The sequence below is a fragment of the Loxodonta africana genome, chromosome 1 (genome assembly GCF_030014295.1).
Source record: "Loxodonta africana isolate mLoxAfr1 chromosome 1, mLoxAfr1.hap2, whole genome shotgun sequence".
NCBI lineage: Eukaryota > Metazoa > Chordata > Mammalia > Proboscidea > Elephantidae > Loxodonta > Loxodonta africana.
Genome location: NC_087342.1, coordinates 198050655 through 198075926, shown reverse-complemented (window position 1 = coordinate 198075926; position 25272 = coordinate 198050655). Strand labels below are relative to the sequence as shown.

Below are 25272 nucleotides of genomic sequence, written 5' to 3'. Positions count from 1 at the left end.
AGATCAAACAGAAATTCAGATCTATCTCTTAAATTGGGCCAAGATGTAAAAACAGCCAGTCTTCCAAGAGAGTGTTCTTTCCTGAGGCATTATAATTCCTACCTCATTACTCTAACAGTTTTAACGAGCTACTGCAGTTTTCCTCCTCAACCACACATAAGTATTTCTCAGTGTGGACCAATTAGCTGGTCCCATTTCTTTTCTATTCTTCATACTGCATTTTCCAGATCTTTGATAGATTTCTGGCAAGTATATCACACAATATTAAATTAATACAATAATGAGTAATTTTTAAAGAAACTATGTTGCAATTATCACTATCTCAACAGGGCTAAACAGCAAAACACCCCCAGTGTACTTTTACAGCAGAGATTTCAGAATCCTCTTTTCCTACCTAGTCCCTGCTCTCTGCTTCTGAAGGGTTACTTGGGTATAGTGAACAAAACCTTGACACACCACCTGGCAACAATTTTTCAAGTAGTTTTTGCAAAATTATTGTTTAAATATGATTGCTGAAATAAGATTTTTTTCAAAATTATTGTTCAAATATATTCCTACTGTTTAAATCCACCACTCATCTGTTAGTTTGTCATGCTGGGGTGGTATGCGTGTTGCAATGATGTCAGTAGTTAAGCCACCTCGTATTTCAAACACCAGTAGGGTCACCCACAATGGATAGGGTTCAGCAGAGCTTCTAGACTAAGACAGACTAGAAAGAAAGACCTGGTGAGCTACTTCCGAAAATTTGCCAATGAAAATCTTATGAATTACAACAGAACATTGTGATTCTCTTGTTTTGAACATGTCATCAAGAGGGATCAATTGCTAGAGGAGGACAACATGCTTTGTGAAGCAGAGAGCCAACGAGGCCATGAGAGACCCTTGGTGAGACTGACTGGCACAACAGTAGCCACAATGATGGATTCAAACATGCTGGTGATTACGAGGATGACACAGGTCCAGGCAATGTTTCATTCTGTTGTACGAAAGGTTGCCATGATTCTGAGTCTACACAAGGGCAACTGACGACAACAATATTGTTTAAATAGGAATAGTCCCTGTATAGCCCAGCTAAAATGCCACCAAAGACTCTCAGAAGCTGAGAACAAGTGAATTTACAAGCATTTAGTGAATCTTAAATAAAATTTACCATAAAACTTTATAGTAAAAATAATTTTTTTTAAAAAAAAAAGCACCTCTTTGTTGGTGATCGGTATGGAGAGAAAATAGTTGGGTTGATAATCTTTATGCTTTTTTTTCTTCTTTATTTGATCTTTGCTGATACAGTCATTGTCTTCATTTGTCTTCAAATTTAGTTGAGGTACATCAGTGACTACAGGAAAAAAGTCAAGCAACAACATGTATAATACATTTAAACGAAGAAAATATAGTAAGAAAAAAACAGGAAACAAGCAATACATAAATAGCTGTCATCCTCAATTGTTACTTTTTAATCTAAAGCAGGGACTAACAAATGTTTCCGCCAAGAACCTGAGAGTAAATATTTTAGGCTTTGCAGACCACATGGTCTTTGTTCCAACAATTCAATTCCTCCGAAGACATTACATAAATGAGTGGGTGCATCTCTGTACCAATAAAGCTTTACTTAAAAATAAGTGGCCAGTTGAACTTGGACCATTCTCTCCCCCATGTCACAATTTTCATAAAGCTAGGAAAGAGAATTTTCTCAATGATCCTCTATACATATATGTGTAACTTCTAGAACATAACCACTTGCAGGAGTACTACTCAGTAATTTCTGGCTGGTGCCACGCTACAAACTGTTGCAAAAATTGAGAGAATGCTTTAGAAACTTTCAAAGCAATTAGGGAGAGTAATTTTGTAGGTTGAATCCTGGGCTTCTACTTGTAGGCCTTTCTTTCTAAACATTGTTTTTCTAATAATACATTTTTTATTGCAGTTTACAAAAGTATCAGTCTGCAACAAATAGGAAAGTAAAAAAAAATCTGGTCCTTGATCTGGTGGCATAGTGGTTAAGAGTTATGGCTGCAAACAAAAGGTCACTAGTTTGAATCCACCAGCCACTCCCTGGAAACTCTATGCAGCAGTTCTACTCTGTCCTACTGGGTCGATATAAATCGGAATCCACTCGACAGCAACAAGTTTGTTTGTTTTTTTTTTGGGGGGGGGGTCCTTGACCTGGATAGTTTGGGAAGCACTTAAGAGTACTGCTTTTAAAGTCATCGTTAAAAGACTTGTTTACAACACCAACAATTCTAATTCTGAAGCTATGCCTCCAGAAAAAATGACCAAGTCTATGTGAAATGCTGTCACCTTCTTTTTCACAGATTCTATCAGAGGGCTTTTTTTTTTTTTTTTTAATCAGAGGGCTTCCATAAGCATGCAAGACTACTATTAACTGAATTTTCAGGCTTGTCTTCTTGAACTGTAGTTTATTTTCAAATAAATTCATTGACCAAGTGCCTCTCAAGAGATTTTCTAAAAATTCAAATACATTTCGTTTCTGAGGTAAGATCTTAGAAAGGAGAAGGAGGGGAGGAGCTACCGCACATTACATTCAATCCTATAAGGTTTGTTTCATCTTTGGAATCAATTCTAGCAGACTATAGTAGTCACTTGGCACACAACACCTTGAAAAAGGATTGAGAGAAAAGTCTGGACTCAACCATTAGGAACACAGGATAGAGGCAACAGCCCAATGCAACTCAAATCTAACCAAACTCCTTATTTTCATATAATGAAACAGAGGCCCAGAAAATCTTTTAAAAACTGCTCGATATCCGAGTCAAGTCTGGTAATTGGATCCTTTTAACTCTTCTTCTAGTGTATTTCCTACTCTACCCAAAGTGATACTCGAGTTCTGCATAACTGGCTAATATTACACACAAAACCACAGAGCAAAGCTGATTTTCTTATTCTATTTCTCTCTGAAATATTAATAGTAAGCTGAATTTTTAAGTGGATAATACAAAGAGAATTTTAATGCTAATTTCTTTTTTAAAAAGTACTGTATGTTTAAAATTTAAAAACTAAGTGTTTCTGGGGATACACACACTTCTTTCTAGGACTAACATGTATTTGTGAGATCTAGATGACAGAGGTCAATTAAGAGCAAGGTGACCTGGGTAATAACTGTTTGGTTATGAATTACGGCAAAATAACCTGGCCTGTTTGAGTATCCATTTCACTATTGCATGTCTCAACGATATGCCTAATGATTAATGCAGTTAATGAATGATGTATCTCCACAAATAGAGGATACATATTTAAAAATGTAAAGTATTATTAGCTACTTCTACCCATGTGGGCTTGTCAGAACTTTATAAATTCTATTGATAAATAGTTTGAAGCATTTTCATCTGCATTACGGTCATTATCTGAATTGCCTCCTAAATGAGGCCTTTGGGTTTTATTTCCTACGCAATATTTTTTAGTATAAAAAATCAAATTAACATGTTGTTGAACTGTTTGTCATTTTAAATATCTAAGAAAAGGTTCTACATTTGATTGTAGCAACATGAACTAAATATACTAATTTTAAGCAGAAGCTACAAAATACGCTAATGAGGTATATATTTTAAATCTACTTGTAAATACACATATACTCTATTTCTACCCACTGTTAGTAACTTAGGAAACCCGGGTGGGTAAGGGTTAAGAGCTACAGCTGCTAACCAAAAGACTGGCAGTTCAAATCCACCAGGCGCTCCTTGGAAACTATGGGCAGTTCTACCCTGTCCTATACGGTCACTATGAGTCGAAATCGACTTGATGGCAATGGGTTTGGTTTGCGTTTTTTTGGTTATTAAATTGGTAATCTGGAAATGGAAATCAACTGAAATACTATTCAAGAACCAGTATGTCTGGGTTAGAATCCTTGCTCCCACTTAACAGCTGTATTATCTTAGACAAGTCACATAAAATCTCTTTACTTCTCATTATGTAAAAGATCACAATAATCAAAAAGAGGGACTAAATACAGGAGGCATAGAATTGCCATATGGAGAGGAAAACAAGGCGATATACGATGAAACAAGTTAGGTTTTTACTTAGAAAAATAGGGGCAAATATTAAGGTAACCACAAAGAGGGCTAACAATTCCATAACTCAAAATAAAAACAAAGAAAAACATAATGACTCAGCAAACATAAATTCGATTACTATGAAAATGAGGAACACACAATTTACAAAGAAAAAGTCTCAGCACAAAAAAGTGGAAAAATGAAATTGTCAACAACACACATAAAAAGGCATCAAAATGACAGCACTAAACACATTCTTATCTATAATTACACTGAATATAAATGGACTAAATGCACCAATAAAGAGACAGAGAGTCTCAGACTGGATAAAGAAACACGATCCGTCTATATGCTGCCTACAAGAGACACACCTTAGACTTAGAGACACAAACTAAAACTCAAAGGATGGAAAAAAAAAATATCAAGCAAACAACAATCAAAAAAGAGCAGGAGTAGCAATATTAATTTCTGAAAAAACAGACTTCAAAGTTAAATCCATCACAAAGGATAAAGAAGGACACTACGTAATGATTAAAGGGATAATTGGCCAAAAAGATATAACCGTATTAAATATTTATGCACCCAATGACAGGGCTCCAAGATACATAAAACAAACTTTATCAGAACTGAAAAGTGAGATAGACACCTCCACACTTATAGTAGGAGACGTCAACACACCACTTTCAGAGAAAAATAGGACTTCCAGTAAGAAGCTCAATAGAGACACGGAAGACCTAATTACAACAATCAACCAACTTGACCTCATAGACCTATACAGAACACTCTACCCAACAGCTGCAAAATATACTTTTTTTCTAGTGCACATGGAACATTCTCTAGAATAGATCACATATTAGGTCATAAAACAAACCTTTGCAGAATCCAAAACATCGAAATATTGCAAAGCATCTTCTCAGACCACAAGGCCATAAAAGTGGAAATCAATAACAGAAAAACCAGGGAAAAGAAATCAAATACTTGGAAACTGAACAATACCCTGCTCAAAAAGGACTGGGTTATAGAAGACATTAAGGAGGGAATAAGGAAATTCATAGAATGCAACGAGAATGAAAACACTTCCTATCAAAACCTCTGGGACACAGCAAAAGCAGTGCTCAGAGGCCAATTTATATCAATAAATGCACACATACAAAAAGAAGAAAGAGCCAAAATCAGAGAACTGTCCCGACAACTGGAACAAATAGAAAGCGAGCAACAAAAGAACCCATCAGGCACCAGAAGAAAACAAATAATAAAAATTAGAGCTGAACTAAATGAATTAGAGAACAGAAAAACAATTGAAAGAATTAACAAGGCCAAAAGCTGGTTCTTTGAAAAAATTAACAAAATTGATAAACCATTGGCCAGACTGACTAAAGAAATACAGGAAAGGAAACAAATAACCCGAATAAGAGACGAGATGGGCCATATCACAACAGACCCAACTGAAATTAAAAGAATCATATCAGATTATGAAAAATTGTACTCTAACAAATTTGCAAACCTAGAAGAAATGGATGAATTCCTAGAAAAACATTACCTACCTAAACTACCACAATCAGAAGTAGAACAACTAAATAGACCCATAACAAAAAAAAGAGATTGAAACAGTAATCAAAAAACTTCCAACAAAAAAAAGCTGGCCCGGACAGCTTCACTGCAGAGCTCTACCAAACTTTCAGGGAAGAGTTAACACCACTACTACTAAAGCTATTTCAAAGCATAGAAAATGACGGAATACTACCTAACTCATTCTATGAAGCCACCATATCCCTGATACCAAAACCAGGTAAAGACACCACAATGAAAGAAAATTACAGACCTATATCCCTCATGAACATAGATGCAAAAATCCTCAACAAAATTCTAGCCAATAGAATTCAACAACATATCAAAAAAATAATCCACCATGACCAAGTGGGATTTATACCAGGTATGCAAGGCTGGTTTAATATTAGAAAAACCACTAATGTAATCTACCATATAAATAAAACAAAAGACAAACACCACGTGATCTTATCAATTGATGCAGAAAAGGCATTTGACAAAGTCCAACACCCATCCATGATAAAAACTCTCAGCAAAATAGGCATTGAAGGAAAATTCCTCAACATAATAAAGGGCATCTCTACAAAGCCAACAGCCAACATTATTCTAAATGGAGAGAGCCTGAAAGCATTTCCCTTGAGAACGGGAACCAGACAAGGATGCCCTTTATCACTGCTCTTATTCAACGTTGTACTAGAGGTCCTAGCCAGAGCAATTAGGCTAGACAAAGAAATAAAGGGCATCCGGATTGGCAAGGAGGAAGTAAAATTATCTCTATTTGCAGATGACATGATCTTATACACAGAAAACCCTAAGGAATCCTCCAGAAAACTACTGAAACTAACAGAAGAGTTCGGCAGAGTCTCAGGTTATAAGATAAACATACAAAAATCACTTGGATTCGTCTACATCAACAAAAAGAACATTGAAGAGGAAATCACCAAACCAATACCATTCACAGTAGCCGCCAAGAAGATAAAATAAAGAAGATAAAATACTTGGGAATAAATCTTACCAAAGATGTAAAAGACCTATACAAAGAAAACTACGAAGTACTAGTGCAAGAAACTAAAAGAGACCTACATAAGTGGAAAAACATACCTTGCTCATGGATAGGAAGACTTAACATAGTAAAAATGTCTATTCTACCAAAAGCCATCTATACATACAATGCACTTCCGATCCAAATTCCAATGACATTTTTTAAAGTGATGGAGAAACAAATCACCAACTTCATATGGAAGCGAAAGAAGCCCCGGATAAGTAAAGCATTACTGAAAAAGAAGAAGAAAGTGGAAGGCCTCACTCTACCTGATTTTAGAACATATTATACAGCCACAGTAGTCAAAACAGCCCGGTATTGATACAACAACAGGCACATAGACCAATGGAACAGAATTGAGAACCCAGATATAAATCCATCCACATATGAGCAGCTGATATTTGACCAAGGCCCAGTGTCAGTTAATTGAGGAAAAGATAGTCTTTTTAACAAATAGTGCTGGCATAACTGGATATTCATTTGCAAAAAAATGAAACAGGACCCATACGTCACACCATGCACAAAAACTAACTCCAAGTGGATCAAAGACCTAAACATAAAGACTAAAACAATAAAGATCATGGAAAAAAAAATAGGGACAATGTTAGGAGCCCTAATACAAGGCATAAACAGAATATAAAATATTACCAAAAATGACAAAGAGAAACCAGATAACTGGGAGCTCCTGAAAATCAAACACCTAAGCTCATCTAAAGACTTCACCAAAAGAGTAAAAAGACCACCTACAGATTGGGAAAAAATTTTCGGCTATGACATCACTGACCAGTGCCTGATCTCTAAAATCTGTATGATTCTGTTAAAACTCAACCACAAAAAGACAAACAACCCAATCAAAAAGTGGGCAAAGGATATGAACACTCACTTCACTAAAGCAGATATTCAGGCAGCTAACAGACACATGAGAAAATGCTCTCGATCATTAGCCATTAGAGAAATGTAAATTAAAACTACGATGAGATTCCATCAACAAGGCTGGCATTAATCCAAAAAACACAAAATAATAAATGTTGGAGAGGCTGCAGAGAAACTGGAACTCTTATACACTGCTGGTGGGAATGTAAAATGGTACAACCACTTTGGAAATCTGTCTGGTGTTTTCTTAAAAAGTTAGAAATAGAACTACCATACAACCCAGAAATCCCACTCCTTGGAATATATCCTAGAGAAATAAGAGCCTTTACATGAACAGAGATATGCACACCCATGTTATTGCAGCACTGTTTACAATAGCAAAAAGCTGGAAGTAACTAAGGTGTCCATCAATAGATGAATGGTTAAATAAATTATGGTACATTCACACAATGGAATACTACGCATCGATAAAGAACAGTGACGAATCTGTGAAACATTTCATAACATGGGGGAACCTGGGAGGCATTATGCTGAGTGAAATTAGTCAGATGCTAAAGGACAAATACTGTATAAGACCAATATTATAAGATCTTGAGAAATAGTATAAACTGAGAAGAACACATTCTTTTGTGGTTACGAGAGGGGGGAGGGAGGAAGGGTGGGAGAGGGTTATTTACTGATTAGTTAGTAGATAAGAACTACTTTAGATGAAGGGAAGGACAATACTCAATACAGGGAAGGTCAGCTCAACTGGACTGGACCAAAAGCAAAGAAGTTTCCAGGATAAACTGAATGCTTCAAAGGTCAGCGGAGCAAGGACGGGGGTTCAGGGACTATGGCTTAAGGGGACTTCTAAGTCAATTGGCATAATAAACTCTATTATGAAAACATTCTGCATCCCACTTTGAAGTGCGGCATCTGGAGTCTTAAATGCTAACAAGCGGCCATCTAAGATGCATCAATTGGTCTCAACCCACCTGGAAAAAAGGAGAATGAAGAACACCAAGGTCACACGATAACTATAAGCCCGAGACAGAAAGGGCCACATGAACTAGAGACTTACATCATCCTGAGACCAGAAGAACTAGATGGTGCCCAGCTACAACCGATGACTGCCCTGACAGGGAACACAACAGAGAACTCCCGAGGGAGCAGGAGAACGGTGGGATGCAGACCCCAAATTCTCATAAAAAGACCAGACTTAATGGTCTGACTGAGACTAGAAGAATCCTGGCGGTCATGGTCCCCAGACCTTCTGTTGGCCCAGGACATGAACCATTCCCGAAGACTACTCATCAGACATGGAAGGGACTGGAGAATGGGCTGGAGAGAGATGCTGATGAAGAGTGAGCTATTTGTATCGGGTGGACACTTAAGACTGTATTGGCAACTCCTGTCTGGAGGGGAGATGGGAGGGTAGAGAGGGTTAGAAACTGGCAAAACAGTCACAAAAGGAGAGACTGGAAGAAGGGAGTGGACTGACTCATTAGGGGGAGAGTAAATGGGAGTACGCAGTAAGGTGTATATAACCTTATATGTGACAGACTGACTTGATTTGTAAACTTTCACTTAAAGCACAATAAAAATTATTTTTAAAAAAGTACAAGAAAACAAAAAAAAAATCTCTTTACTTCAGTTTCTGCCTCTATATTAGAGAACAATAATAACGGGTACCTCACAGAGTTGTTTTGAAGATTAAGCAACTTAATACATGAAAGTACTAACTATTTCCTGGAGCAAAGTTAAGTGCTATTATAATAATTAGATGTTATTCAGAACTAAACATAACTAGGGAGATGATTCTGTAGCTGCTAATGATCATTTGGAGGAACTGAAATAATTTGTAAACTACCCATTGTTTTTCATCACTCAGATCACTTTCACTCTTTAGGAGTATGGAGAATGAAGAACTGTCTTGAACAGGTTTCTAAAAATTAAGCATAGTATTTTTAAAATCCAAAAACAAAATGTCCATTTTTTCTTTAGTTGAAAATCATCTTTCCCCTACATGCCACTGTCCAAATCAGCAAAGTAAGCTGGGATAGTGAGTATCTGGCATTGTGCGCCTCTGTTGTGGAAAAAAATACTAAAGGGGAAAGCAACTAACAACATGGGCTTCAGTTCTGTAGAGACAGCGCTAGGTAGTGGAAAGGGCATTGAGCTAAAGACCACTGTCTTCCAACATAAATGAATTATGGGAGAAACTGCTTAATTTTTTAAGCAGTTCATCCGTTATTGTAGGTTGGTCATTTGTTTTGTTGATAGCCCTTTGCTCTTAGGCAAAGGGCTAGAATGAATTAGGTTTTGTTCTGTTTTCTTCCTGTTATTTAAGCAGCTAAAATCTTTGAAGTAACCATTTGTAAAACTCCTTAGTATATGATTTAGAATATTGCTTTCTATATTTCATACAGGAGCCCTGGTAGCTCAGGGGTTAAGGGCTCAGCTGCTAACCAAAAAGGCTGGCAGTTCGAATCCACCAGGTTCTCCACAGGAGAAAGATGTGGCGGTCTGCTTCCGCCTTAGAAATCCTATGGAGCAGTTCTACTGTGTCCTCTATAGGGTCACTGTGAGTCAGAATCGACTCATCAGCAACAGGGTTATGTTTGATACAAATTATTCTCCCCTTAGTATCTCAGTAAAACTACTAAAACTTTCTTTAAAAACTATTTTACTTCCCTCATTGGGTTTCTATGAAAAATGAGTAAGAAAATACAAAGCATTCAGAAATGTGCTGGATGATTTTGTGTAGTACACGAAGGCTGCCAAACGGTGTGTGCTAGATGGGACATCTAAGTGGTCAGCAAAAATAACTATTACAGTGGCTTCTGCTCAGGGCTTGCAAGCAAAACACAAAACAGGGTTAAGTGACCTATACGTTACAGTTCAAGTTGGAAAGAACAAAAGAAGGACTAAAACTATTTTTGGAAACTTGAATCCAGTATGGGATGGGAAGTTTTATTTCTGAGTATACAACGTAAAACTATCACAAATGTTAAAATATTTGAGATAAGTTAAAGAAGGCATGCAAAACAAAAAAAAAGGAAAGAAAGAAATGTGCTGGGAGCAGTCAATATTATTATAAAATGTCATTAAAGGATAAATTATGTAATTTAGCAAATATATTTAGGCCAAAAAAACCTTATAAGATTAATGAGAATTTTCTGAGGCCAGCTGTGTGCCACACACTGTTTTAAAGGCTTTACGTGTATTAGAAAACTGGGTCCTCCCAACAATCCCAACTTTATAGATAATGAAAGCCTAGATACTTGCTCAAAGTACATAATAAAAAAGGGCAGAAACAAAATTTGAACGTTGACAGTCTGACTTCACAGCACCACTTCTAACCACCACAGTTTAGCACTGTGTTAGAGCCTCAGTAGATACCATCATAGGGGAACGGGCCTATCCACTTCTCCATCTACTGAATGAAGCATAACTCTTTAAAATCAAGTTTTAGCTACATTTTAAGTTTTTTATTGTATTTTTTCATCAAAAAAATAGAAAAATGTGAAAATAAGAGAAAAGAACAATATTTTTGGAGCCAAGTCACATACAGTATTTAAACAATTGCAAACAAATTGCACATACAATTTTTTCTCTACTTTCACTTTGCATTATATATAGGAAACATTCCTTACAACAGAGTTTTAAGAAATATTATTTTTATAATATGTAACATACAGCCATTAACACAGCTCATTCAACCATTCCCTAATATTACCCATTTGGTTTTTTTCTCCCAATATTTTTGTTATTTAAAAGACACTGTGACACACATATTTGTGAATAAAACGTTTTCCCACAAGATTATGTCCTTGTATTAGAGTCCCATGAGTTGATCTATCCCATGTATGAATATTGATGGAGATCCCAACAAACTATATTCCAAAAAGGCTGTAATAACACATTGTCCAAAGGAATGTAGAACTGCCACTAAAAATACTGAGTATTATCTTTTAGAAATATTCCCTATTTGATAAATCAAAATTGTATTTAATTTGTATTCTTTGATCACTTATGAAGATGAATAACTTTCCATATATTTACTAGTTGAATTTTATCTCCTACATCCTTTGCCCATCACCAATAACAGCACCTGGTACATACAAGGCACTCAATAAATATGTGTCTAATGAATTAATTTATTTATTGGGCTTGTTCTGATTTTTGCTAGTTTTTATGATTTTTTTTAAAGAAAAATGATATCAACCTTTGTTCTTTTGGGGATAAATATTTGCTTTAAGTTCTTTCATAACAAAATTTGGGAACTGTATTACACGCCTTCCCAATTTCAGAGAGTACACAGAACATAATTTACCTTTTTTTTATTGACTCAAGATAACCATTTGTTATACCACGTACTGAGATTCAACCTTTATTTGATACAGCATTTTTCTTTATAATTTTTTTTTTTTAGGTAAAAATTTCAATTGCTGTTTTTAAATACTTAAGAGCCTAAATATTTTTTTTAATACAACGTAACAGTATTAGCTAATAAATAAGTTTAGAAATGATAATTTCCCATATTCCTAAAATCTGCAATAATTGTAAGATTAAAATTCTGTGCAAGGTAAAATAATTATGGTCATAATCATTTCAATGAGAACTAAATTCCACATTTAGGAAAGACGTGACTAAAACAAACTCACTCAAATATTTTATTTTGAATCTTGGATTTAACTGTCGTTTGAATAGTTAAAGACTGATCGATTCTCTTAAGAGACTAATGGCAATTAAACTAAAGCTCTCCACAGATTTACACTCTGTGGAAAATACACTAAGCTTTTTCCCTTTAGCAATAGAATAACTCTCCATTGCAGAAACTCATTCAACTTTAGAGGCAGGACTGACAGCCACCCCAAGCATTTTCTGGAAGGTCTACTGGGTTTCTAGCCAACTGAACCATGACACTTGCCCTTATAAAGAGAATAGACCCATTCAGGTCCAGGTCAACTACTCACTAATGCCAGACTTTGTCCAGGAACACGTCCAACCTATGGAATGAAAAAGTGTGGTTCAGGATATATGGTTACCTCAACATTTGTAAGCGATTTTCTTTTATATATACATTTGTAATTATTGTACTATTTTTTTCAGCCACGTCTTTTCTAAATGTGGAATTCAGTTTTGCCTCATTGAAATGATTACGATCATAATTATTTTACCCCACACAGAATTTTAACCTTGTAATTAACGGACATCTTATACTAGACATAGAGTATTTTTATATTTCATACAAATTATTATCCCTTTTTTTTAGTATATTAGTAATTCTAGTAAATATTTCTAGTAGAACAGTCTCCTCCTATAAACAAACAAAACAATATGAAGTCCCACTCAGCAAACCAAACCCCATATTGCCTAATCATGATATTGCACCTACACGGAAGGTACCACAGGGGACAGCTGGGAAGACAGTGAACCAAGCATTCGGGGAGGAGTTTTCTTATTGGCAAAGGATTCCTCTTCCCACGCAGTTCTTCTTGTCAGCACTATTTTCCTCACTGCTCTGCCAGAGTTTCCATCAGCAAGCATTTTTTGGCAGTTAACTCACGATTTCCACTCACCAAAGGAAGCTGAAGGAGCCAAAGGCAATAACCAGCAACCTAAGAATTTTATACATTTTTGTCTATGATGGAACCAGAAGACTGACAAATTTTTAAGTTACTAACTGTAAGAGAAAGCTAAATTAAGTCCATTCAAGCCACAAACTAATTATCCTGTATTTTGGACACAAACACCGTTGCTGCATCTCATTTTAGGCTTTAAAGATGGACAATAAAATTCCCACTTTTGTACATATGTATAAAAATCTTACTTCCCAAAAACTAGTGTTCCTAGTTTGCACAGAATCGTACTATTTGTTCCTTATTGTTTTAGTAAATGCTATTATAAAAATGAAGGATCAACTTGTCCCAAAAAACAAAGTGATACTTTTTTAAAGGTTTTGTAGATAGTATTTGTATATTATATTCTATTTTGAATTGCTTTCAAAATTGCTTTCTTACCTACCTATCTCTTCTCATCTGTACTGTAACACAGAGAGGTAAGCAGGAGGGATTATCTGCATTTCACAGGTAAAGAAGTCTAGCTCGCAAAGTTTATGTGGCCAAGGTCAATTAGAAAATGAAATACCCACAACTTAAAATACAAGTTTTTGTTTCTTCATTATACCATACTGTTTGCAAGTTGGATCTTGGAATTTGAAATGCATCTACCTTCAAAAAAGTAATGTTATATATTTGGACTCTAGACTGACTCACAAGGACATTTAGCTTATAAAGTCTGGACTATCAAAAAGTAGACTGAGCCCCTAATTTACACAGATAATATCATTTATTTGGTTAGAAATATACCATATGCTTCACAGAAAACATCCTGTTCCTATGAAGGACTGGCCAACCTTCCAGTGTCCATCCTCTGAAGCAGCAGATTTCTCCTCCAGAGCCACAAACACATCTGTTCCTTCTTTCTGGTACCCATGGCCACTGGTCTCCTCACCAGGGCAGATAGAAGAATATAGTGCCTACAGAAATACTATTTGTTCTCTGGGATTCTGGATGTACCTTAGTAAAAATTGTTTGTTCATATATACTAGATAAGATATGCTGGTGGCGTAGTAGTTAAGAGCTATGGCTGCTAACCAAAAGATCAACAGCTCAAATCCACCTGCCGCTCCTTGGCAACTCTATGGGGCAGTTCTACTCTGCCCTATGGGGTCGATATGAGTCGGAATCGACTCAATGCAATGGGTTTTTCGTTTGTTTGTTTATGCTTATTTTAAAAGTATCTACAGCTAGGATGATGAACAAGTTTCATCTCTTATTCCATTCTAACTTACGAGTGCTCCAACAGGGGCAATTCAGAGATGGGAACAGGGCTCGGAGGGAAGGAGTAGAAAACGAGATATGCCTCTGTGGGCATGCAGAGCATGATTATTCAAGAGAATTCATATTTATTTTATATATGAATTACAGAGAGTAATGAAATCAGAAAGGTGATTGAGTCTTAAAAACATATTCATTTTATTTGCTCAATAAGTAGGGAATTGAGAGGAAAACATTAAATTGTTGCTATTATTGCCTCTTTGTTCCAAAGTGTACCTTCTTCCACTTAACAGGTGTGATGGTTAGGGTTATGTGTTAATTCAGCTAGGTCATGATTCTCAACGGTTTGGCAGATATCATGTAATCATACTCTACTTCATGATCTAATATGAGCAGCCAATCAGATGAAAGCCAATCAGTCTTCTTGGGGGTGTGGCCTGCATGCAATATATATGGATGTTCTGGCAACACTCTCTGGATCCTATATCCAACTTGTCATCCTGTGACCTCCAGTTCTTAGGACATGAGCCAGGAGCCTGCCACCTGACCTGCAGGTCTTGAGAATCGCCAGCTCCCACAACCCTGTGAGCCAGCTGCCTTCTACCTGACCTGCCAATTTTGGGTTTGTCAGCCCTTGCAACCACACAAGTCAGGAAAAGCCTCCAGCCTGATGCCTGACCAAAAGATTTGGAACTTGCTAGCCTCTGTAACTGTGTGAGCCATTTCCCTGAGATAAATCTGTCTATTTACATTCATATACACGCTTCACTGGTTTTATTCCTCTAGAGAACCCAGTCTAAGAAAATAGGTATGTGAATTCTTTTTTTTTTTTTTTTTTCAAGATACTTTAATTTTAAAACAGGTCACAACACTAAGCTTTTGGCCCATTCTGCTACTGTATAAGCTACAAATGCTTGTTCAGCAGCTGGGTGCATTCTTTTAGCATGTTTGAAGAGTGAATAAAATGCATATCAAACAAATATTCAAATAGTTTCCACAGGAACACAGGTAAATGTGACCCTATCTCCTAGTCATCCACATTGCTGCATCTGTGAACGGGCATGTGATGAAATGAAAGTTTCCCTAACAGCTGTGAAAGTCACAAAAGCTGTTCCTTTTTACTGGACGGCTGTAAGGAGAATGATGGGAAGTATGTGCCAACTCAGCAAACATGACTTCACATTTCCTTTTCCCCTTGGATTATAGGATGGGTAGTTGTGATTTAATAAAAAAAAAATTAGTAAATTTTAAGTATCCTCGTCTGCTTACATCTCCCCAAAATGCAAACCAGGTTCACTGCATCCAGAAGACAGTATGGTAAAGAGCAGTGTGGCTTCTGAGACAGGTTAAACATAAGAATCACCTGGGTTATTCAAAAAAAAAAGATTCTCTGACCCGATCCAAAAGTAGAAAACATAAAGCATAAATCTGATAATCAGTCAAGTTCAAGGACAGTTAGTGAAGGGGAAGAACCCCTGGATAGTCCACACTTAACCTCCAAACCTCTAACTCCTGCCAAATCCCTAAGAAGGCTTCCTGGACACCCTCCGCCCTCACATCCCAGTGAGATACTTCTCCACACACATCCCCACCCCCCTCCCCCAACGAGCATCCTGTATGACATTCATCTTGTGAGACTACAGCTGTTAATGCATTGGCTCCCCAAGAAAACTGAGCTTCTTGGAGGCCAAGATTGTCATGTGTTTCAGTATCAGCAATGCCTGGCACTATGCCTGGCATCTGCCAGACAGCCCATAAATGTACATTAAAGAAATAACTAAAACCAAAAAACCAAACCCACTGCCATAGAGTCAATTCTGTCTCATGGTAACACTGTAGGACTGAGCTGAACTCCCTATAGGGTTTCTAAGACTATAAACCTTTACAGAAGCAGACTGCCACATCTTTTTCCTGTGGAGCGGATGGTGGGTTTAAACTGCCAACATTTCAGTTACCAGCCAAGTGCTTTACCCACTGGGCCACCAGGGCTCTTCAAGAAATAACTAAGGAATTAGAATCACAGATTCTATAACTAATTCTTTTTAGCTGTGTGAAATTAGTTAACTCACTTAAATTCTTTTAGTCTCGGTTTTCTCTTGAACCAGATAATTTCTTATACCATTTCCAGTTACAGAATCCCCGTTATGATAAAGCCATACCAAACTATACATGGCTCTATGTAACGCCAACAACAATGAACAGTACATAGGATGTAGTCAGTATCTGCTGTATACATTGATGCTCTTCCTTATTTTCCCATTCATAAGTAACCTGAATAATAGGCAAAACTATCGCATTTTCAGTGAAGGTAGCCCCAAACATCATGTATTGTTTTTACAAAGACATTAAATTCAGATTTAGATATTTATGTGGTTCCAGCAGTATTTCAATTAAGCCAACATTGGTTCTTGAAAATTTGTGGACAGAACTCTCAAGGATTGAATCAATCTAACAAATGGATACTTAATTAAAAGTTTAACATTTTCAACACTAGCCTGTAAGCTCCTTGGGGACTGGGACAATGTCTGTCTTCTTCACTGATGAACTCTCCCAATACCTAGCAAACAGCCTGGCATATATCAAAAGTCCAGTAGACACTCGTTAGATGAATGGGTACTGCTAAAGCTAGCAGTGGTTTCAGAATAACTAGAGAAGGAGATTATAACCATGGAATAGTTTGGTCTATTATTTTTAGAAGTAGATTATAAACTATGGAATGATGTGGCCCAAGATTTTGTGAGACATATCTTAACATTATCTCTGATAACATTATTTACAATACCAAGAGATACAGATAACTACTAATTAAAAACCAAAACCCAAAAGCATGGGAAGTATTTAAGGTGATATAATTTATTATGAAAAAAATACATTTATAACTAAATTCACTGTTCATTGCTTTTAAACACATATTTAATAATGTACTTACTGTCATAATCATCTTTTATATCTATCGCAGCAAATGGCATATCTACCAGCGAATCCATAGTATTGGCTTCAAATTCCCGTGACATTTTCTCTTCTAACACATTTTCATTCTCATTGGAATTTACTCCTCCTTTAACACATCACAAAAAGAAAAATGTATTATTTAACTTGTTATTTTTCTAACTCATATCCTAAACCAAAACATCTTAGCTAACTAAATTCAATGTAAGTTAACATCTGTTAAGAAATGGTGCAATTTGTATTCAAATACGTAGTAAAGCTACAGCCGATTCTCAATATCTGTGTTAGTTGTGCTCTATAAAGTCATCGTGAACAATGAATTAGTAAATATTGACCCACGCTCTTAAGGGAAATACAAGGTTAGCTTCCTTCAAGCCTCTGGTCACAACATTTTTATTAACTGATCAATACAGAATCTTGTTTTTTTGTGAGACAACTTTATGTAAAGACAACTTATTTAATACACAGAGTCCCTGAGTGGTACAAACAGTTAACGTGGCAGGATGCTAACCAAAACGTTGGAGATTCAAGTCTACCCGGAGGTACCTCAGAAGAAAGCCCCAGTGATCCACTTCTGAAAAATCAGCCACTTCTAGAAACACTACTGAACACAGTTCTACTCTGACACACATGGGGTCACTATGAACTGGAGTTGACTCGATGGCAAATGGCTTTTATGTAATATGTGTTGTTAATTCATTAAGATTGAACTTGCCACCAACAGCACTATAACTCATGCCTGAACAAAGCATTTTCTCCTTAAGGCACATCACAGGCTTCCTGCACTTAGGAGCACTAGACAGCACTTTAGCACTAAACTTGGGGGCCGTTTTAAACAGTGAAATCATCAACGGAAAGCATAAAAATGCAAAAAATGTGAAAATAAATAGACCACAAAAAAGACAATTGTATATATTATGAGACCTAAAACAAGAAGGCAGAGCATCGCCATGTTTGACTTCAGCTGGCAACACGCGAACTGGGCAACTCTAATTTTTCGCCACTCTTTGCACGCCCACAAATGACCACAAATGCACATAGTATTGACTGTAAGGTTACAAATAAATTTTAGGAAGCACGTGAATTCACAAATACTGAATCCACAAATAATAAGGATCTACTGTATTTATATAAACATTATGTATACCATACTCTGGAAGTCCCTAGGTGGCACCAAGGGTTAGGCATTTGACTACTAGTCAAAAGGTAGGCAGCTTGAACCCACCCATAGGTGCCTTGGAGGATAGCCCTGGCAATCTGCTTCTGAAAGGTCAAAGCCTTGAAAACCCTATGGAATAGTTCCACTCTGCACACACAGGTCACCACAAGTAAGAATCGACTCAAAGATAACAACATGCCATATTCTACATATTTATAAATGCATGTGTATGTTAAACAACAAGCTGCTAAAGTTTTAATAATTTTCTAAAGCACAGTACTCAACTCAAGGTTAGGTGAAGACTGAGTCAATCAATAACCCTCAAGATCTTTCACAGCTATGTTTTCTTAAAACTACAATTTTTTTTCACATATCTTTTGAAAACACATCAACAAGGTTTTGTAAGTCTTCTTTCTTGCTTATTTTTCACAATATCACATCACTTATGTGTTCTCATGTGTACAAGTTCTGATCTTTATTTTTTCCTCAATAAAGATTTTTAGGTTGTTTCTCTGCATTATATTTAACATTGAAAATACAGTTACAAATATATGCTTCTAAATAAGCTTTCCTGGAAATTCAATGATTAAAAAGCAAAAGGTCTTACAGTTTCCCTGACAGCTCTCCCATGGACACGTACTAACATTAAAACCACATGACAAACATTTGGTCTTTTGTTTTCTTGTTGTGAGTGGGACAATCACATGTTGGATGGAGGGTACAGGACAGAGAACAGCTTTTTAAACTGCTAACTTTATCAGGTGGTGGTCTCCCAGTGCCATTATTCTCCATGCCTTTACTGACATACATGGATGTTGTTTGAACTAGGATTGAACAATATCCTGGGATACTTATGTAATTTATACTCTATGCATTTACTAAAGACTAACTTACCATAAATATTTACCAAACTCGTTGCCCTTGAGTCAACTCTGACTCATAGCGACCCTACAGGATGGAGTAGAATTGCCCCATAGCATTTCCAAGGAACAGCTTGTGGATTCGAACTGCTGACCTTTTGGTTAGCAGCCAAACTCTTAACCACTGCACCACCAGGGCTCCATAAACATTAAAGAGGTTGCTTATTTCGCTCTGTTGTAATCCTCTATATTCAAAAATAATACCCAAAAAACACATTCCATTAAGAATATGGCTTATAACATGCAACATAATAACTATCACGATAGGTCACAGTTAAACACATACCAAAAACTATAAATTTTTATTGCAATTTCAATCATCTCTATTATTGTTCACACACACACAAACCCATCTTCTGGATAAAATCAAGAAACAAAAACAAAACCTTACTGTTGTTGTTCTCTATACACATTAGTCAAGTTCAACACCAAAACAAACTAAATTTAATAGGACTTCTTAATAATGCTATATATATTACAGTTTAAACTTTATTAAGTATGAGGGCCTGGCACACATAGGTGTTCAACAAATGTTAGTTTATTATGAGTCTATTCATAAGCTCACAAATATCTGAAATATGTGAGAACAAATAACTGTTTCCTCTCTATTTTTTATGCTTAAAGTTAAATATATAAATTCAGTTTATACTGAACAAAAGTGTGAATAGATCAATATTCATCTTGTCCCTTTGGGTGCATACAGCTAGACATGTATCTTACATTTGACCATGCAGCTTACATTTGACCATGTAGCTTACATTTGAAAAACCAGCAACAGAAGAATATTTGTGCAGTTAAATACGCATATGACTGAATCTCAGAATGCAATGAAATAAAGCCAACTTTTTTTTTCCGTTTTATACTTTGTCTAAGAACTTAAAACAACAACAAAAAAATTTGCCATGAAGTCAAATCAGACTCATGTGGACACCATGTTTGCCACAGTAGAACTGTGCTCTACAAGGTTTACAATAGCTGACTTTTTGGAAGTAGATCGCCACACCTTCCCTCTAATGTGCCTGAGTGGGCTTGAACCTCCAACCTTTAGGTCAGCACTCAAGTGCATTAATTGTTTACACCAGCATCTTAATATTAGCTCCCAAGTCCATTTGCCACGTGGAAACATGCTGGAATCTTGGAAATATGTGGGATAAGGGAAGGAGGTTGGCTTCTGTGCTCTATTAACACATTTTGAAGGCAAGGGGAAGAATTAAATAAAATGATAAATGAAATTTTTTTTATGAAAAAAGTTCTTAAAATAGTTTAACTTTGTGATTTATCTTGAGTCAATTAATCAACAGCAGAGCAAATGCTAGGTGGATTACCCTGGCTAAACCAAAAGGAGAATCACACAGTGACAATGGCGTTAACAGTAGCATCTGGGCAAAGGTGTAAGGCATGCTGGCTGCTGTGAAGAAGGGGTCTGGGACTAGAAATCAGAAGGCAAATATTCTAACGTTGCATCTGCTACTCACTAGCTGTGTGATCCTGGGAAAGTTATGTGAAATCCTAGGCCCCAATGTTCTCACCTATTAGATGAAAGTTGTACTAGTTGAAAAATTCTAAATCCTGGCTGTGCATTAGAAAACTAGCAAGGTCTGGGCCCAGGCCAGACCAATTAAATCAGAATCTCTGGAGATGTGGCCGGCCTCTGGTATTTTTTAAAAGGCTCACAGGCTATTTCCAGCGTGTGACAAAATTTTGAAAACCTGCTTTGAAAGACCCCCTTTCACTTCTTCCACAGTTTGATTCTATGTCAGACTAAGGTAGTGTGTCAACAGTTAAGACAAATCAACTTCAAAGTTCAAAACTTAGATCAGGCTTCTACCATCAGGGAAAACTTTCCTGATTCTCTGCTCATGAATGTGTGAGGTGATCTATAACCAGGTACCTAGTGCTTCCCCTAATCATAACACAAGGACATTATATTATAGATATCTACCTGTCTGTCCTCCCCATTAGACTCTAAGCTAAAATAACCATGTAACTTACCACCCACACCAGGGCCCTTTTAAAAGTGAAAAAAAGAACTTTTCATAATTACATCCAGGTCAGTGTATATGGCTGCTCTACTCTAAGGTACTTAAGGACATGTGTCTTGTTTTATTTTCCTTTGATTCCTCAATGCCTAGCACTGTACTCAGTTCTCAGTAGGTGCTCAATAAATCTTCACTGAATGACTGGTTAAAGATGAATACATACGTGGGAGTGATTAACAAAGCCCTCGGACTACAATGCAATATACCAGTGTCAATGCCCACAAAAAATAATTTCTGTAATTAATGGCAGCCTCTAAGCACATCACCGATTCTCTATTTTCACAAGATGAATGAATGAAAAGTACTACTATGTCATTTGACATAAAGATAAAGATGAAGCATAATGTGACTTGTTTAACATCATTCTCCACTTTGTTAAATAAAGCATATTAAACTCATGGATGCAATGTTATGTCAAAGTCAATGAGAGATGAGAATGTGAAATACAGGCTGTTCTATTAAGATACAGAACAATTTCAACAATTTTTGTAGAAAGGGATTATTAACTCAGTAAAAAAGAATGCCACTTTAAAATAATTCTTGGAAGAACTGCTGCTCATTCTGTAGAACAATGTTTCTCAAACCGAGTATCTGGAACCTTTCCTTCAGTTCTCCAAGCTCTAGTGTTTGGGCATAGGTATGGATATGAATTAAACACATCCATTAAAACTATACTCTCTTTGTGCACATCAACAGATGAATGGATAAACAAATTATGGTAGATACACACAATGGAATACTATGCAATGATAAAAAAATGACAAATTTGTGAAATATCTCACAACGTGGATGAACCTGGAGGAAATTATGCTGAGTAAAATAAGTCAACCACAAAAGGACAAATATTATATGAGACCACTATTATAAAAAGCCAAGAAAAGGTTCATACACAGGAAAAAAAAACAATTTTTGTTGGGTTCAAGGGAGGGGAAGGATGGGGAGGGGAAATCACCAACTAGATAGTAGACAAGTGTCAACTTTGGTGAAGTGAAAGACAACATACAATATAGAGGAAGTCAGCACAACCTGACCAAGGCAAAGTCATAGAAGCTTTCTAGACACATCCCAACCCCTTGAGAAACCGAGTTACTGGGGCTGAGGGCTGGGGACTATGGTCTCAGGGGACATGTAGGTCAACTGGTATAACAGAGTTCATAAAGAAAATGTTCTAAATCCCACTTTGGTGAGTAACATCTACGGTCTTAAAAGCTTGTAAGCAGCCATCTGAGACACATCTATTGATCCTATTCCGTCCAGAGCAAAGAAGAATGAAAAAAACCAAAGACACAAGGAAAATATTAGTCCAAAGAACTAATGGACCAAGTGAACCACAGCCTTCAGCTGCCTGAGCCCAGAAGAACTAGATGGTAGCTGGCTACCACCATTGACCACTATGACAGGGATCACAATAGAGAGTCTAGGACAGAGCAGGAAAAAAATGTAGAACGAAAATTCAAATTCACACACACACAAAAAAAAACAGACTTAGAGGTCTGATAAAGACTGGTGGAACCCCCTAAGACTATGGCCTCCGGACACTCTGCTAACTCAGAACTGAAGCCACTCCCGAAGTCTACCTTTCAGCCAAAGATTATACAGGCTTATAAAACAAACAACACACACAGGAATGTGCTTCTTAGTTCAATCAAGTATACGAGATCAAATGGGCAACACCTGTCCAAAAGCAAAGATGAGAAGGCAGGAAGGGACCAGAAAACTGGACAAATGGACATGTGAAACTTGGGGAACAAAGAGAAAGGGGGAGAGTGCTGACACAATGAGGGGATTGCAACCAATGTCACAAAACAATTTGTGTATAATTTTTTAATAAGAAACTAATCTGCACTGTAAACTTTCACCTAAAGGACAATAAATTTTTTTAAAAAAGACAAAATTGTAATTTCTTTTACAGAAGAAAGATCTTGCATTTGGAAAACTGCCTTAAAATAATAACTCTTAAATAAAGGCTTTAAACTAAAAGTTCATCATTACAAGTATTTTAAAGTCTCTTAAAATTTGGTCTAAGTACAGTTTTAAAAATTCTGTCTTTTGTAAGAATCTAAGTAAGTTATGCTACTAAGTACATTAAGAGCATAAAGATGAGGTAAAACTGGTAAACCACCACTATTACTAACAATACTAACATTTGAGCACTTGCTATATGCCACATAACCACGTGTGATTGTTAACGTTCTGTGTCACCTTGGCTAGGCTATGATTCTCAGTGATTTGGCAGACACTGTGTGATCACGGAAACCCTGGTGGCAGAGTGGTTAAGTGCTACAGCTGCTCACCAAAAGGCACTCCTTTCACTAGGCGCTCCTTGGGAACTCTATGGGATAGTTCTACTCTCTCCTACAGGGTCACTATGAGTCGGAATGGACTCAATGGCAGTGGGTTTGGTTTTGGTTTATGTAATCATATTCCATTTTGTGATCTGACGTGAGCAAATAGTTGGAATGGAAGTTTCCTTAGGGGTGTGGCCTGCATCCAGTACATACATGGATGCTCTGACAAAGCTCATTCTCTCTCTCGACACTGTAATCTTCTGCTTGTCTGACGTCCAGCCTGTCGCCTAACCTGCAGATTTTGAGTTTATCAGCTCCTGTAACCATGTGAGCCAGCAGAGGTCTTCAGCCTGTCATTTGACTCACAGGTTTAAGACTTGCCAGCCTCCACAACTGTATGAGCTATTTCTTCACAACTGCATGAGCTATTTCCTTGAAGTAAATTTCTGTACGTATATTTCTATATACATGTCACTACTTTCACTCTTCTAAAGAATCCAGACTAACACACCATACTATTTAAAAAAAAAAAAATAAGCTGCTGTTGTGTCAATTCCAACTCATGGCGACCCTAAGTGTGCCATGGGGGTTTGTGCTACATGGAGTTTTTAAGGGCTTATTTTTCAGAAGTAGGTCTCCCGTGGTACTACTACATACTGGGACCCAAATGACCATGATCCTGTGCTGTGTCTAGGCGAGGGGAAGCTGGTGGCATTGGGAGGTTTTAGAGCCAACACAGTGACCCATGGCCAGGAGGTGTACGTGAGTTAGTAGGCAATAATATGCTGTTATTGTTTGGCTAATATCTTTTTCTCCATCCATTTATGAGAGAATGATCAGGACTAATTTGCATTCACATGGGATGGCCTACAGTATACCTTTACCGCGCTTCCAGAGGGATCACTCAATTCCCTTACAATACGTCACCAAATGGTAGGGTTATACTTCCAACAGCCCAAATACCCCCAGGAGTATTTGTCATCCAATATATTGATGATATCCTCATTGCAAGCCCAAATGAGTAACAAGTTGAACAGGCCCTGCGTACATAAAGTCAAAGATATTATGACAAACATCGCCTAGGCCATCAATTCTGACAAAGTTCAGGGAGCTGCTCAAAGAGTACAATTCCTAGGAGCCACCTGGGCTGGCAGTCAAAGGAGTATTCCTGCCAAGGTCAAACAAAAGTTGCTGTCCTAAGTAGCCCCCACCAGTAAGAAAGGGGATCAAGAGTTGGTGGGCCTGTTTGGCTACTGGAGATAACATGTGCCACATTTGGGCATCCTTTTGGTCCTCGTAGTCAAGGTTATCAGCAAGACTGTCACCTCTGAATGGGGCTCCCAGAAATAGCAGGACCTGTAAGCCATGCAACACACAGTGCCACAGGCCCTGCCACTGTGGAAACGGCAGGCTGCCAGCCCTACAGAACTACAGGTTTCAGTGATTTCTACCCATTCAAACTGGAGTCTATGGCAACAAGAAAATGCCATCAGGGCGCACCAGCCTCTTGGGTCTTGGACAGGCAGACTACCCAAGGTGGCCAGTAGGTACATCACTACAAGAGTCAGCTCTTCATTTGCTATTAAGCCTTAGTGGAAACTGAGCAATTGGTCACTGAATACT

General features: G+C 37.1%; 1 protein-coding gene across 11 annotated transcripts in view; it reads right to left on the bottom strand.

Annotated features, from left to right (window-relative positions):
- AKAP7 (A-kinase anchoring protein 7) overlaps positions 1-25272 on the bottom strand; it is a 154310-nt gene that overhangs the window by 123920 nt on the left and 5118 nt on the right. For 5 of the 11 annotated variants that reach the window (XR_010322906.1, XR_010322907.1, XM_064290862.1 and 2 more), the window contains exons 2-4: positions 17224-17352; positions 12429-12461; positions 1197-1333 (exon numbers count right to left, since the gene is read on the bottom strand). Coding sequence is in view for 8 of the 11 variants with exons in the window: in XM_064290862.1 (XP_064146932.1) it covers positions 1197-1333; positions 12429-12461; positions 17224-17352 (299 nt within the window). In the remaining 3 variants the exon portion in view is untranslated. Of the gene's footprint in view, positions 1-1196; positions 1334-12428; positions 12462-17223; positions 17353-25272 lie in introns of those variants that run through there. The other 6 variants (XR_002787577.2, XM_064290886.1, XM_064290873.1 and 3 more) reach the window with 3 other exon arrangements.